General features: G+C 51.7%; 1 protein-coding gene across 2 annotated transcripts; it reads right to left on the bottom strand.

Moving 5' to 3' along the window:
* Positions 1 to 1,296: 1,296 nt before the first annotated feature.
* SEMA4C (semaphorin 4C) lies at positions 1,297 to 13,404 on the bottom strand. 2 transcript variants are annotated; one of them, XR_005009987.1, is made up of 16 exons: positions 12,822 to 12,906; positions 10,277 to 10,428; positions 8,130 to 8,278; positions 7,954 to 8,016; positions 7,625 to 7,723; positions 7,442 to 7,538; positions 7,217 to 7,333; positions 6,952 to 7,103; positions 6,588 to 6,769; positions 5,334 to 5,478; positions 4,959 to 5,181; positions 3,876 to 3,988; positions 3,426 to 3,583; positions 3,267 to 3,334; positions 1,918 to 3,090; positions 1,699 to 1,821 (listed from the first exon to the last, which is right to left on the bottom strand). XR_005009987.1 is itself a non-coding variant. In XM_036752950.1 (15 exons), the coding sequence occupies exons 2-15, from the start codon at positions 10,383 to 10,385 to the stop codon at positions 2,261 to 2,263; spliced, it is 2,505 nt and encodes an 834-aa protein (XP_036608845.1). In that variant the 5' UTR covers positions 10,386 to 10,428; positions 12,822 to 13,404; the 3' UTR covers positions 1,297 to 2,260. The 2 variants fall into 2 exon arrangements, 1 of the variants encoding a protein (XP_036608845.1); XM_036752950.1 differs by having other exon boundaries at positions 1,297 to 3,090; positions 12,822 to 13,404.
* Positions 13,405 to 13,857: the final 453 nt, after the last annotated feature.

Here is a 13,857-nt window from a genome sequence, read left to right as displayed (position 1 = left end):
TGCTAGCTAATGACTAAGGTTTAGGGAACCCCAGGATCCTCTTACAACATCAAAGACTTACCACAGGCTGCTCTCTAACCAGCTTTCATGGCCTCATCTCCTGCTACCCTACAGAACCCTCTAGTCATTTCCAAACATAAAATTTGCCTTTCCTATCTTTGGGCACCTTTGCCCGAGCTGTTCCCTTAGGAACATGTCTTCCTTTCCTCTTGCCCACTTTTAATAACATTTCACCTATCAGAATCCCTCCTTTTCTACTAGACTTGACCTTCTCCATCCAGCCTTCATTCCTCGCTTCTTCTCAGATCTACTTTAAACTGCTCAGCAGTTAGGTGTGTGCATATGATCTCCACAACTACATTAAAAGGTAGGGAATGGCACACTCTAAGTATATATACTTCTCCCCTGTAATCACTCTTATAATACCTTATACATGGTAGGCACTCAATAAATTAAATTCATACTATTTGTTAAATGAACATAGTAACATAGTAACCCACCCCCTCTGTTCCATTTAACAGAGATTTTTTTTTCCCCTGAATTCTTGAATTTGTACTGGGGAAGGGGAAGGGTGAATTCCAAGCGTTCATATAAACTGAAGCAGTTGGTAAGGATTTTTTGGTCGGGGAGAAGTAGGACAGAGAATATGACTATACTTGTAGAGGGGTCATCATTCAAGCTAAAGTTTGTGGAGTCAGACTAGGCTAGGGACCAGACATCACTCACTCTGGTGCCGAAATGGTTAAGAGATAGTCCCATCTTCCCTCCTTCCCCTAAATTGCTTTTGAGCCCCAACCTTTCACACACCAATGTACACAAACACACGCACAGCCTTACTCTGTTTCTAGGAAGTTACCCTCCTTTGGCTCCCTCTCTCCCCCTAATCCTTAACAGTTTCTGGGAAGTCTCACTCTTTCCCTTCGTCCCCACCCCCACCTCCCATTACCCTGACCTCTCCCATTGGCCCAGAGCCAAAGCTGGCTCCCAAGAGGCTGTGGCTGCCTGGTTCCCAGCTTCCTGGCCACCACTGTGGGAAACAACTGGAGCCAGAGCTGCCCCCACTCCCCACAAAGAGCACGGCAGGGCAGAGGGCCGACAGTCCAATTCGCCACCCTAGAATTCTGGAACAAGGACAGGCTCCCCCCCATCATCCACCCCCTGCTTAGTTCCTTAGAGCTCCCAGCTCCTTTCCCACCAAGCTTTCCCCTTTCAGTGCTTAGCCATCATCACGTCCCCCTTCCTTCAGACTCTAGAAAGGTCAAAACAGATCTATGATGACCACGCCAGCAACTGGGCTTAGGCTTATTTTCTCTTTTATTTTGCAATATAAAAATATTCAAATATTTACAACAAATAAATATGCAGAGACACAATAAATTACACTGTCAGGACCCCTACTCCTCCTGCTGAGAGAGGGTGTGCTGATAAGCCACAATCTCTCTCCTTCCCCACCCTCCTCCCCACAAGTATAAAATACCACTGAACCCCAGAAGGCCAAGTAGGAACCCCTCCCCACTCCCCCCAACAAAAGGGCCCCACCTCCCTCCCCTGACTCTTAAAACATTCACAGCCCTAAGAATAGGCCCAGGCCTACCCCTGAGCATTTACTTTCAAAAGGGGGTACAGCCCTACCTCCCTCCCCCACCCCCATATGTACATCTCTGCCCCACTATTCCCCCTTCCCTTGAGAAGGAGTTATATACCATCGTCACAGGCCTCTGGGCAGGTGGGGGCAAAGAAGGCAGAGTGGTACAACCCCAGGCCTCTTCCCCTTCATAGGTTCAGGAAGAAGCCCCTAGGAGGACCCCAGGCCAGGGAAGACTAGACAGAAACAGGAAAGTCACATTACACACAAACATACACACACACATGTGCACATACATACACACAGGCGCACGCACAAACACACACACACACCTGGAATTTCTGTCTTGAAAAGATTTTGGCTGCTGGGGCCAAAGGTCTGTCTGCAGGATCCTTGGCCTCCTCCCTATGTAAGGAAGAAGAGGCCATTTGTGGGGTTGGTGACCAGAAGGCAGAAGCCCAAAACAGAGCAAACCCACATGGCAGAGCCCACGGTGAGCAGGGCAGATCCCCATGGCAGAGCAGGTAGCTGGGTAGGAGCCAACCTAGATAGGGCAATTCCCTAGCTAGGGTCTATCCCAGGCAAAGCAGGTGTCTGCAGCCATGTCCCTGAGGTAGCTGGTGCCTGTGCAAAAGTCGGAGCTGCACACCCCCCCCCATCATGGGGGGGCTCCTCTCATACAGATGACTCTTCGGGGTTTGAGTCAGGCAATGGCTGGCGCTGCTGCAGTTTTCGCCTCAATTCATCTGCCAACTCAGGCAAAGGATGCACAGGTCCTGCCCGATCATCTCCACCTAGCTGCAGCCGCACATAACCATTGGCATTTGAGCTGCGTCCACCCCCCAAATGAAGTCGGGTCGGAGAAGGCAGGGGCTGGCCTGGGATTCCAGGAGGCGGAGAAGGGGGTCCTCCACCAGGCTGGCAGCGGGCATGGCCAGGTACAATCTTTAGTGAGCCATCTGAGTAGTAATAACCAACTGGGTCCCAGAGTTTCTCATCAGTGTCAGTCCCAGGCCGGAAGGCGGGGCTGGTGGGCTCCTTGGGCAACTCCAGTGGGTATACCAGGGTTCTCTCAGCTGCTTTAGCCCCTTTCTCTAACTCTTCACGCAATCTACGTCGAAGTGATAATACAAGAAGCAACAGTACCAAGCACAAGGCCCCTAGGGCCACTACTGCAAGCCATACCAACCCCAGATTCTCCAAGGGGGCTCGGGTTTCCAGTGTCACTGACGGACCAGCTACTACTGCCACCAGGTAGCCCTCGGCAGCCAGCCGTGCTCCCTGCTCCTCAGAGAAACAATGATAGGCACCGGCATGGCGGGGCTGGGCTGCCAACACCACCAGGGCCTGCAGTCGGACATCATAGAGCAGTGACCCGGGTTGTTCAGCTGGCAGTTCTCGGCCCCCAAAAGTCCAACGAGCATGTGCTAGGTTGGAGGAGAGGCGACATGGGAGCACTAAATCTGTACCCGACACCACAGTGATGTTCTTGGGAGTGATTTTAACTGTAGGAGAAAGAATGGGAGGACTTAGTTTAAGAAACTTTGGGGACAGAGGGAACATGGCCATTGCCCACTCAACCCAATTCAGCAATCTTCTATAGGATGAGAACAATCTCTGGCACCCAGTATAGTCCTGGTAGATGCCACCCTACCTGCCTTTGAACAAAAAGGCAACTCACCTTTCTTACTGGGTCGAAGGTTGCAAAGGCCTGTATTTGAGTTCACTACATCCTGGATTAATGGAGATCTAGCAAGGGAGAGGGAAGCTAGAGTTAGGAAGAGCACCCACACCCCAGCTCTCCACATCTTACTCTCTTGGGACATGGAGTGCAACTCACTTAAGGTGACCATGGAGGGGCACACATCGACTGGTGTTGGTGCTCCATGCACAGTAGGGATCTCGGGAGAGGATGCAGTCAGCACAGGATCTGTACTTGCTGCAGTCAGCGAGGGGAAGTTGAGCCAGCTGTGATCGTGAACCAGCAAAGAGCAGCTTCTGTGGGGGAAGTCAGGGAAAAAGCAGGGTCATCGGGAGCCCACTCCCTGCAGAAATGCTACCAGGACTAAATAAAATAAAATACAGAGGGAGGAAACAAGTCAGAACCTTGGGAGACAGCAAAACTAAAAGGGTGGAGGAAAGGAAGTTTCGTAGGCCCAGGGGGTGACTTAGAGAGAGAAGAGAATTTCAAAAGATAAGGTTTGGGAAAGGAGAAAGAGACTGAAATGGGAAATGAAAACATAGGAAGAGAGAATTGGCCAATAAACAGGACATGGAGAGTTTGTGCTACCTTATCATAGGACAGGACAAGGCTCTCCACTGGTTCCTTATCAAACACCTGTAGCTCCTCAATCACATGGACCCAAGCACCCAAGTTCACAGCCTTGTAGAGCCAGCCATCCTCTGATGGGAACAAAGCAGAGAAAAAAGGGGGTAACAATCTCCAGTAAATGAGGGGTCAAATAACAGGTCAAAAGCCTCTCAAAGAAAGAAATACAAGCCATCAACGACTATATAAAAGAATGCTCCAAGTCACCAATGATAAATACCAATTAAAACAACCCTGAAGGTGTACCTTATACTCATCAAAAATGAAAATGGCAAATGTTGAAGGGACTGTGGGAAGCCAGGCACATTAATGAACTATTAGTAGAGTTTTAAATTGATCCAGTGTCTGGAAAACAATTGGAAATTCTACTTTAAAAGTTACTCCACTGTACTTACCTTTTGACCCCTGATACCACCACTAAACACATGTCCAAGGAGGTCAAAGACAAAAGGGAAGGATCCATATGTATGATATACTTGTAGGAGAACTTTTTGTATTAGCAAAGAACTAAGAGGAAGGTAGGTATCCATTAGCTGGGGAATAGCTGAACTAAATGTGATATGTTAGTACAATGAAACTATTATTATACCATAAGGAATGATAAATGTGAAGAATTCCAGGAAACTTGGGATGAACTAAATGAACTGATGCAGTGAGCAGAACCAGAATTTGCACGATACCCACAATGATGTAAAATAGAAAAGCGTTAAAGGACTCTAGATCTCTGATCAGAGCAGTGTCCAGTCATGACTTCAGAGAGCTAATGGTGAAGCATGCCTTCTACCTCTCAACAGAACAGTGGTTATATAGGTACAGAATGAGACATACATTTTCAGAAACAACCAGAGTTTTGATTTGTTTTGCTTTGGCTTATTAGAAAGGGGGATTGGGGGATAGGGTAGAAGATGTTACAGTAGTTTGGGAAAGAGACAGTGATTTAAGAAGAGCAGCAATAAAAATTTTTAAAAACAAGGGTTCATATGGCATCCCCTTCATAGAGGACACCTCTGATATCTCTAGTCCCACACCTCTTTGAAACCATACCTGTCCCAATGAACAACACATCATAGGTCACATCATCAAGCCCCTTCACTTGATCAGCCACCAGGTGGGTGAAATTGGTATCCTTCTTCACCAGCAGGGGTCGACCCCATCGAGGTCCCACCTGTCCCTCCATCAGTGGATGTTTCTTGGCGAAGTTGAGGGTGTTATCAGGCAACTCCAGAGAACTGGTATAGCCATGATGTCGGTGCCAATTGGTGATGCACTGGGGAGGGGGAAAAGACAGTCATCCCAAGGCTAGGGCTGGTAGCCACCAGCAGGCTTCCCAGCCCAAGGACCAACCGTAGGCAGCAAGTACAAGGGTCCCCTGCCATCTGCTTTCCTCCCACCATGGGCTCCAGGACCTCTAAGACTCACTGAGCCAGGCCGAGGACTAGGGACTGGGTCAGTGTAAGGACCCCACTTCTGTGCTTGTTGCTGATACTCTTTGTAGGGCCCCTCAAACACTCGCTGAATGTCTTCTAGCTGGTACTGGCACACAGCTGACAGGTCCACATCGCCCCTGAGGAGCAAGGAGGGAGACGAAGATGTTAAATTTGGCTCTTGAGAGGGGTTGAGCAGAAAGAATACTGATCTTAGAAGCAGAAGCCCTATGTGGATATGTCCTGCCTCTGATACTTATTACCCATGTGATGCAACCTCCCTGAGCCTAGAAAATAGAGATGTTAATAACCGTGCTATGCACCTTACAGGACTGTTGCAAGGAGAGCATTTACAAACCTTTCCTGATCCCTGAACTACCTTGTATGTTTTCTATGTACTCTGTATATACTTTTTCATTTTGTTTGTTGATTGTTTCACTTCTGTCTTTGTAGCCACAGTGCTTGGCATGATAATGCATTTTTGCTAATTGAATGATAAAGCCTTACATTGCTATGTAAATGTAAAATATGGTCATTATTGAGAGGCATTCTGTTGTAGTCAGCAGAGGGCTGTCCTCAGAGTCAGACCTGGCTTCATGGACAACCTCTGACACACAACTAGCTCTGTCACCCTGAGCAGATAGCTATGTAAAACTAAGCACTTCTCATTCACCAGCAGCTGCCCTACACCAATGAAATCACTGATCTGGACCAAAGCAATTCTTACTGCTACTAAACCTACATTAAGTTTAGAACCAACAAAATTCCAGAGATCAGAATTTGGAACACATTCTAGAATTAGAAGCCCAACATACTCCTTAGGACCACAGGAATTTAAAATTAGAAGGGACCCTTAAAGATCATCTAATACAACCTTTCATTTTACAGTCAAGAAAACTGAGGCCCACAGAGATTAAATGGTCATAAAGGTGGTAGCAGAGCCAGGGTCTAAACCCATGTCTTTTGATTGCAAAGCCAGTGTTCTTTTCACCATTTTACACTATTGCTGCTACCTAGTACTCAGCTTGCTCCTGAAATAATCCCAGGGCCCAGATCCCTGAAGTGCTTACATAGCAACACTATCTGATACTCAGCCTTCTCTCCCCTTTATTGATTTTTAAATCGCTACAGAAATGTGAGTTATTACTGCCCTGGCACCTGGTTAGAGGACAGCTGACTGCCTGTATATTTGAGTGTTCCACAACCTGCTGCTCTTTTCCAGCTTTGGACATCCCTTCCTCTGACTTACCATCGGGCCCGAAAGACCCCAAAGAAGGTTGTGTTGAGCCAGTTGTCTTCTCGCAGGGGCAGGGTGTGCAGGGCCTGAAGCTGATTGAAGTACAGCTGCCGATCAGGAGCAGCACATACCAGCCGGGCCTTCAAGAAGGTGGTCCATTTCCTCTGCAGTGTCCGTGCACCTCCCATATCTCCCTATGCCAGAGAAGGAAGGAATCTAGTGAGGCATCCTCAGCAACCTCTTCCCCATGGAAGCCCTGTTCTCCTCCATTCCTAGAAGGGCCTGAGCACCCAGATGAAGGCCAGGCCTTTGCGGCTTTCTCTCCAAACCTCTGTCCTCACCCCCTACACTGGTATTCCATCTCATTGCCGTATACCTTACAGACTCGAGCTACCCGGGCCACCACCTGCTCGGCATAGCAGTTGTACTCCACGGCCCGCTCACTGAAGAAGAAGTAGATTTTATCATCATCACCCATGGGGCTCCCCACACTTTCTGGCACATAGGCAGAGCCAACAAAATGGGGTTCTGTTGGCAAAGGGAGAGAAGAGTTAGTACAGGGAAACAGCTGGCCACTGAGATTGCCCAGAGCCAAGGTCATCCCTGACCCCCACCAGCCATGCTACCATCACAGGGCTCACCATTGAGCCAAGAGTAAAGGTATTCATTCTTCATGGAGTAGTGAGGCCCCAGGTTGCGCAGAATTACTGGTTCTGTACCCAGAAAGTTGTTGAGTGTTGCTGAATACAGCTCACCATCTATGGAGACAAAGGATAGCCCAGTTAAGTATTCCAAATGAGCATTTACTCACAAGGTAAGGGCTAGTTCCTTAGGATCCCAATATCCATCAAGGTATAGCCACTCACCCACAATGAGGCCAGTGTGGCCTTTGGTTGGGTCATAGGGACATTTGCCCTTCCCATCTTCAAGCTCCCCATGCTCCAGAGAGAAGGTGAGTACATCCTAGGATGGAAAAGAAGACCAAGATTGAGAGGCAGTAGTCTCAGGTCTGGAGAAGGAATACAGGCTCTCAGGAGGACAGTACTCACAATGTAGGTGCACTTTGGCTGGAAGGCATAGGTACCACAGGTATACAAATGTGAAGAGTTGTATGGCTGCAGGAAGCGGATGAAGTTGAAACACTCCGTCTAAGAAGAGAGAGACATTCTGTAAAGGGCAAAGGGCTCATGACATGGTGCAAAGTGTAGCTAAAGAAAGAAACACTAAGAGCATGGGAAGCATGGGGGGGAAGGAAGAAACCTTAAGTTCTTAAAAATAAAGTGAGATCAGCTATTCAGAAAAGGGACCTAAGATCTCCAACTTCCCCCTCCATTGTTCTCCATCCTTCATGCCCACCAAGGCCATAAGAATCTCCCACCTGGTTGCTCTTCCCCTTCTGGATACATTCAGCCTTCTTCTCCACTGTAGCCTCCCACGTGATCTAGGGACAAAGAGGGGTAGGGTGTCAATTAGCACCAGCTCAAGGTGCCTCATCCCCATCCTGACCCCCGGTCCCCTCCACCTAGAGTTGCTCTCACTTCTCCTGCCTCTCACCGCTGATTGCAGCTCCAGGGTCTCCAAGCTGAGGGCAAAAAGGGCTTCTCGGGCCCCCGCGTAAAGGACCCCATTGCTCTCAGCCAGGGTCAGCGTTAGAAAGTCCTGGATGCCCGCTTGAGAGAATCTCCTCGCCACAGCTGCCAACTCTGTGTGACAATGAAGGCGGTCAGTGGGGAGGAAGGGAGCGGGCAGAAGACAGGCTTTGCTCTCCCCTGTACCCGGCATCTACTAGCTTCCCCTGCAAAAACCAAAATTAAGAATCTGCCTACCTTTCCCACTATTATTAGCTCCCACCTTACAGTCAAAGCAGCCCATGGCACTTTACCAGTCTCAAGCAGGGGGAGGCATTGTTAGGAGCAGCCCTCGACCCCCAGAAGCTCCACCTAGGTCTCTCACCCTTTCCCAGGCTTGGGAGGGAGTAAATCACAACTAGTAAAGAGGAAGGAAGGATATCCCGGCCACAGCCTCTAGCCAAAGGAAGCCATCAGACAGACGGCTCTCAGGGTCAGCGGCACCTCCGGTGGGGGGAGACCTTCCCCCTCCCAACTTCCTTTCTTCCACTCCCGCTTCCTCCTTTGAACACCCATCTGATGCTAGAGTCCAGCCAGGATCTGGCCTTGGACATGACATCTATAAGGCCTTCCTTATGCCCTCCTCACCCAAGAATGGGGTGCAAAGCTGGCAAAGTGGGAGTCACAGGGTCAGAAGAGATGTAATCCCATCACTGAGCTATTGTCTTCCTGAGATACAATGGGTGTGAACCCACAGTAGCTGAAATCATAATGCTAACAAGGTAGCCTTGGGTCACATGGGTTAAGTCAAGTCTCAAGGACACATATTCCAAGTGGTCCTAAGCAAGTCACTTAACATCCCAGCACTCACATCTTAACATTAACCTCTTCCTAAGATTATAAGTTGCAAAAAAGGGGAACATCTACATTGTTTGCTCACCTGGGTATTCTCCATACATAGATCCCAGTCCCTATCCCTATATGGGAGAACATGTGGAAAGGAAATCAGTGGCAGGAGACAGAGAGAAGAGGCATTAACAGAAGGAAGATCAGGGTGCTGCTATAAAGTTTGGGAAGCATGAAACATAAAAATGGTACAGGGGCCTAGGCCAAGGGTTAAGTGCCAAAGCCTATTTAGCCCCTAGTCACCTGGAAAGTACAACAGGCAAAGCTGGTCTACAATGTTCACGCATTCACATGACATGGGCCCTCAAAATAGCCACCAGTCTGTCCTCAGGGTCCTTCTCTCCCCATCCCCTTGGCCTCTAGAGCCAATGACGTAGCCGGACACAGGCTGGCATGGGAGGGCTTCATTAGCATCCAACATGGGGCCTGTGAGAGATGATCTCATCCTGGGATCCCCAGGGCCCACAGGTGACACAAACACCTGACATCACCCGGCTGCCACAGGTTGGGGGAAATAGGGAAGGAAACCACCACAGGGGCCCTGTCAGTCTTACGCTGTCTGGTGTGCTACTACAGAAAGGAGTAAGGGCTCTGATCAAAAAGAAGTTGAAGAGGTAAGCAGGCTCCCTAGAGTACCGGGCGGGGGAAGGGAGGCTGTGGAGTAGCAACTGGATGCAGGATGGTTGCACATTCTACAGCCTTCCCTGTACACTGACTAGGTTCCAGGTTCTTTTCTTAGTCTTCCAGTGTTACCAGCAGCTAGTACAATGGAAAGAAGGCTGCCAAAAGCTCAAGGCCAGAGTTTGTGACTTACTACCTCTGTGGCTTTGAAAGTCACCACCTCTTAGAAGCCTCAGTTTCCTCATCAGTGAATTAATGGAGTTGGACAGGTCTTCTTCAAGCTCTAAACCTTATCATCGTGGGTAGTCTAGAAGCACAGAATGCAGGGAAGTGATTTTGCGATATAAAACTCAACATAACAGAAACAGCCAAGACCAGGACAGGGCTGAAGCTTTCAAGGGCACAGAAAATGTCAGCAAGAGACCCCAAGAGTTCTGCTTTGCTCCTGTTGGGCTACCCACAAAGATTTCCTAGAAAGTCTGCAACACCAAGAGTCAGTGGGGATCAGACAACAAGGCAAGGAGTCAGACTGGAGTGAAAAGCATTTCTTGCTTATTCCTCCCACTCCCCACTTATTCATTATCCCCCATAGCTTGAGGCACTCACCCCCATAGGACACAGTCTTCCTAGGCACAGGGTTCCACCAGGCATTGTCCCCATAGCCCAGGCCCAGCAGTGCCAATGCCACCAGCCAGACGCCCAAGCATGGGCCCATGGTGCCAGCCCCCTGGCCCTCGGCTCTGCACCCGATGCCCTACCTAAGGAAAGAGAAAGGGTCAGGAGCAGGGCCGGAGATGGCAAATCAGAAATTGCAGGGAGTGGTCAATTTAGAAGACCACACAAAGCAAGCACTAACCAACCACCCGAGAGGGGGTATCTACCTAAGGCCACAGTACCTCTTGTCCAGCTGTCCTTTTTATTGAAAAGGGGTGACCCCAGTCTTCTTTTTCCCTTCTCCTCCCTCCCCGCAAAAGGTCTTCCTGCTCTTTATCTATGAGGGGGGTGGGTGGCTGAGTCAGCTGATGGGGGGAACACTTCCTAGACTCCAAGGAACAGTTCCCTGGCTTTAACCTCTCCTCCTGCCCCTCCCCCCTCCCCTCTACAGGAAGTTGTTTAAAAAATAAAAAGGGGGAAAAGTGGCCCCTCCTCCCACCCGCTCTCCACTACTGAATGGTTTGGTTTTTATCAGCTCTGGAAGCAGGACCAGCCTCTACCAAAGCTCCCAGCTTTCCATCCTATCTCAGTCCTGTCCGCTCAGAATTGCCCAGTTTCCACTGGAGAGGAGGGGTCACCCAGTTTTCCAAGGGGTCTTATTTGAGAAGCTTGTCATCTTGACCTACCCCACCTCTGACCCTGCCTTCCCACAGGGCAGAAACAATAGCTCTGGCCCTTCAACCTGGCCAGCTGCACAGAAGCAGAACAGGAGAGAAGGCCTAGAGGTGACAGGGCCCAGCTTACTAAATCCCCCTTTGTTCCCCCCAGAAGGGAGGCAGGAAGTGGGTGGGATGGGCGTGGAAATGACCAGGGCCTCATCCTGTCGGTCCCTCGGGCAGCCTCCCAGGAGACACCAGCCAAGGGAGCAGGGGGGAGAACAGGGAGGATTCAGGCTCCGATCAAACAACTCCCCTCTGTTCATACAAAGACAGGGAAGGGGGTTCCACCTAGGACCTGAAGGGAGCTTGGAGGCGTTGGGCGGACCCATTGCTCAGCAAGCACAGAACCTAGGCTGGGCTAAGATCCCCAAGTTGTGGGCTGCTCACCCCAGAGACCCTCGCCTCTGGGAGGGCCAGCTGGATCCCAGTCCCAGGGCAGTTCTCCATTCCCACGTCCTGGGGGATAGGGGGGCAGATAACGTCCTGGAGCAGGGTGACATGGGAGGTGGGGCATTCCCTTCCCCCAAAAAGGGTCCTTAGAGAGAGCGGGCACACCCCCAACTCCCCCTCCCCACAGCTCCGGGGATTTGAATCCAAACAAAGCCGCGGAGCCGGGAGCGTGGCGGAGGCATGGCCAGAGTACGCCCCCTGCCGGCATAAACCCTAGCACATGGGGGGCACTTTTACTCCTCCCCCCACCCCCCTAGACCCCCCCCCATTACTCCTTCTACGTCTCCCCACTACCCCAGGGAGGACCCGAGCCCAAGCAGGAGCCCGCATAATCCAGGTCGACAACGGCGCCCCCACCCCCAGCTCCTCCTCTCAACTCACAAACAGCGGCCAGTCCCCTCTACACCCCTTTCCCACCCGCAACAGATCCATGCGGGGAGGGGGGAAGGAAGTAGGTGCTCCAAGATCCAGAAGGAGGACCCCCCCTCCCTCCGCCTCGGTCACTCCTCCCTGTGGCGCTCACAACTCCCCAGGGGGTGGAGGCTGGAGCAAGCAACCTACTCTCTCTGGGCTCTGAGTCGTAGCAAGCAAAAGATCGTCTCCAGAATCAGGGACTCGGGAGTCTGGGGGAGAGAGCCTGTCTCCTATACACTCTACTCACTCGCGGGCTCAGCCCCCCGGGAAGTACTGGGGGCGGAGGGAAGGGGGGGGTACCGTGGGGAAATCCGATCTCACGGCACCGGCCATCGCTGGAGCCCGCCCCAAACTTTCCATCGCTAGTGGGGAGGAGGTGGGGGGAGCGAGACGGGGGGCAACTCTCAGGGGCCAGCTGGCATCAAGCCCGAGGTGAAAAGGGGACAACCGGGGAGGGGGGGACCAGGGGTCTTCAACAAAATTGAAGGGGAGAGACGCTACCTGCCTCGGTTCACAGGCAGCCCCAACATGACCTCCCCCTGGATATCGGACCCTAGCTAGCAAGATAGCAGGATAAAGGTGCCCCTCTAAGACCCTAGCAAGACTCCTCCGCCTCCTCAGCCACTGGTCTAGGAGGTCACTCAGGAGCGCCGAGCTTAAGGCGCGCTGTGCCAAGGGTGACGCGGCGTCAGAGGGACGAGGTCGGGGGAGAGCCCCCCAGGAGCACTTGTGCCAGAGCTATGGGGGCGCCACAGCATCCTGGGCCCCCCAAACGCAGCCCCTCCCCCGCGAGGGAGGTTCCACCGATAGGACACAAAGCAGCCCCCGGCGACCAGTGCCTACCCCAGCGCAGAACGCAAGGAACAGCCCCCCAACACCCCCGCTCCGCCCCGCGCAGCTCAGGTCCCACTTACCTCTTAAGCTCGCTCGGCTTCTCTCCGCTCAAATCCCCGGGCGCCGCCCTCGCGTCCCTCCAGCTCTGGCGGCTGTTCTCTCCTCCTTCTCCTCCTCCCAGCCTGCCTTCCTCCCACTCTCTCTCTGTCCCTCCTTCCTTCCTTCCCTCCCTCCCTCCCTGGCCCGGGGCTCCTCTCCCTTTCTCGGCGCGGCTCCGGGTCGCGGGGTTCCCCGTGCCGTTGCTTCTCCCGCTCCCTCTCGGCAGCTCCAGTTCCCTCCACCTCCCCCTCCTGACGTCAGGCCCCGACCCAGAGTGGGGGGAGGAAAGGAGGGAGGGATGGGAAAGCTCGCCGCGTAGGGGCTGAGCCGGGTTCCAGACCAGCTGGGGGCCAATGGCCCACTGGGTCACCTGGCACCTAGAGTTTCCCGAGATTTCTCACGGCCAGCAGCTGTGAAGCACCCCCACCTTTCCCTGAAGTCAACTGCCTCCCCATCCCCCTCACCCCCTTCCCAGTCAGATGCTGCCCTCTCCCGGGGTTGCTGTCCCTTTACTTCTACTCCTTCACAGACGTCTTTCTCCCAATCAACCCCACTGGCTATAATGCTTATTGGGGCTGGTGAACTAGCATTAGCCGCAGGGGATTTGACTCACCCAATTCTCTCCAAACTATGCCCCCCCCCCAAAAAAAAGATGTTTTGCTGCTCTGGCAGGCCGTAGGATTTAGGGCAAAGCTGGAGGCTCCCAGAAAGCTGCTAGGGGACTCAGAAACCCAGGTTGGGTGGGTCTGAGAATTTCAAAACAGTTCGCAAGCCACATGGCAAGAAGCATCTGGCAGAGATGGAAATCGAAAGAGATTTATCTTCATTCTGGGAAGACAGGGAGAAATGATCTTTCTAGGATTGAGAGGTTCCCACCAAAATCAGAAAGACTTTGCTTATTCCAGAATCCATTCCCTAATCTTTTCCTCCCAACTGGATCCTGCCTTTCAGCTGTCTTTCCCCTGAAAAAAATTGGGGCTTCTATGGGGGAAAGAAAACACTGTGGTAGGCTCAAAC

This window comes from Trichosurus vulpecula, chromosome 3 (assembly GCF_011100635.1).
Source record: "Trichosurus vulpecula isolate mTriVul1 chromosome 3, mTriVul1.pri, whole genome shotgun sequence".
Taxonomy (NCBI): domain Eukaryota; kingdom Metazoa; phylum Chordata; class Mammalia; order Diprotodontia; family Phalangeridae; genus Trichosurus; species Trichosurus vulpecula.
Note: the sequence above shows the minus strand (reverse complement) of the source record. Positions and strands in the feature narration are given on the sequence as shown.

Coding starts and splice junctions, on each gene's coding strand:
- SEMA4C (XM_036752950.1), bottom strand. CDS start 10,385: ATGGGCCCATGCTTGGGCGTCTGGCTGGTGGCATTGGCACTGCTGGGC. Junction 8,279..10,276: donor GAAGACTGTGTCCTATGGGG/GTGAGTGCCTCA, acceptor ATTGTCACACAG/AGTTGGCAGCTGTGGCGAGG. Junction 8,017..8,129: donor CCCTGGAGCTGCAATCAGCG/GTGAGAGGCAGG, acceptor CTTTGTCCCTAG/ATCACGTGGGAGGCTACAGT.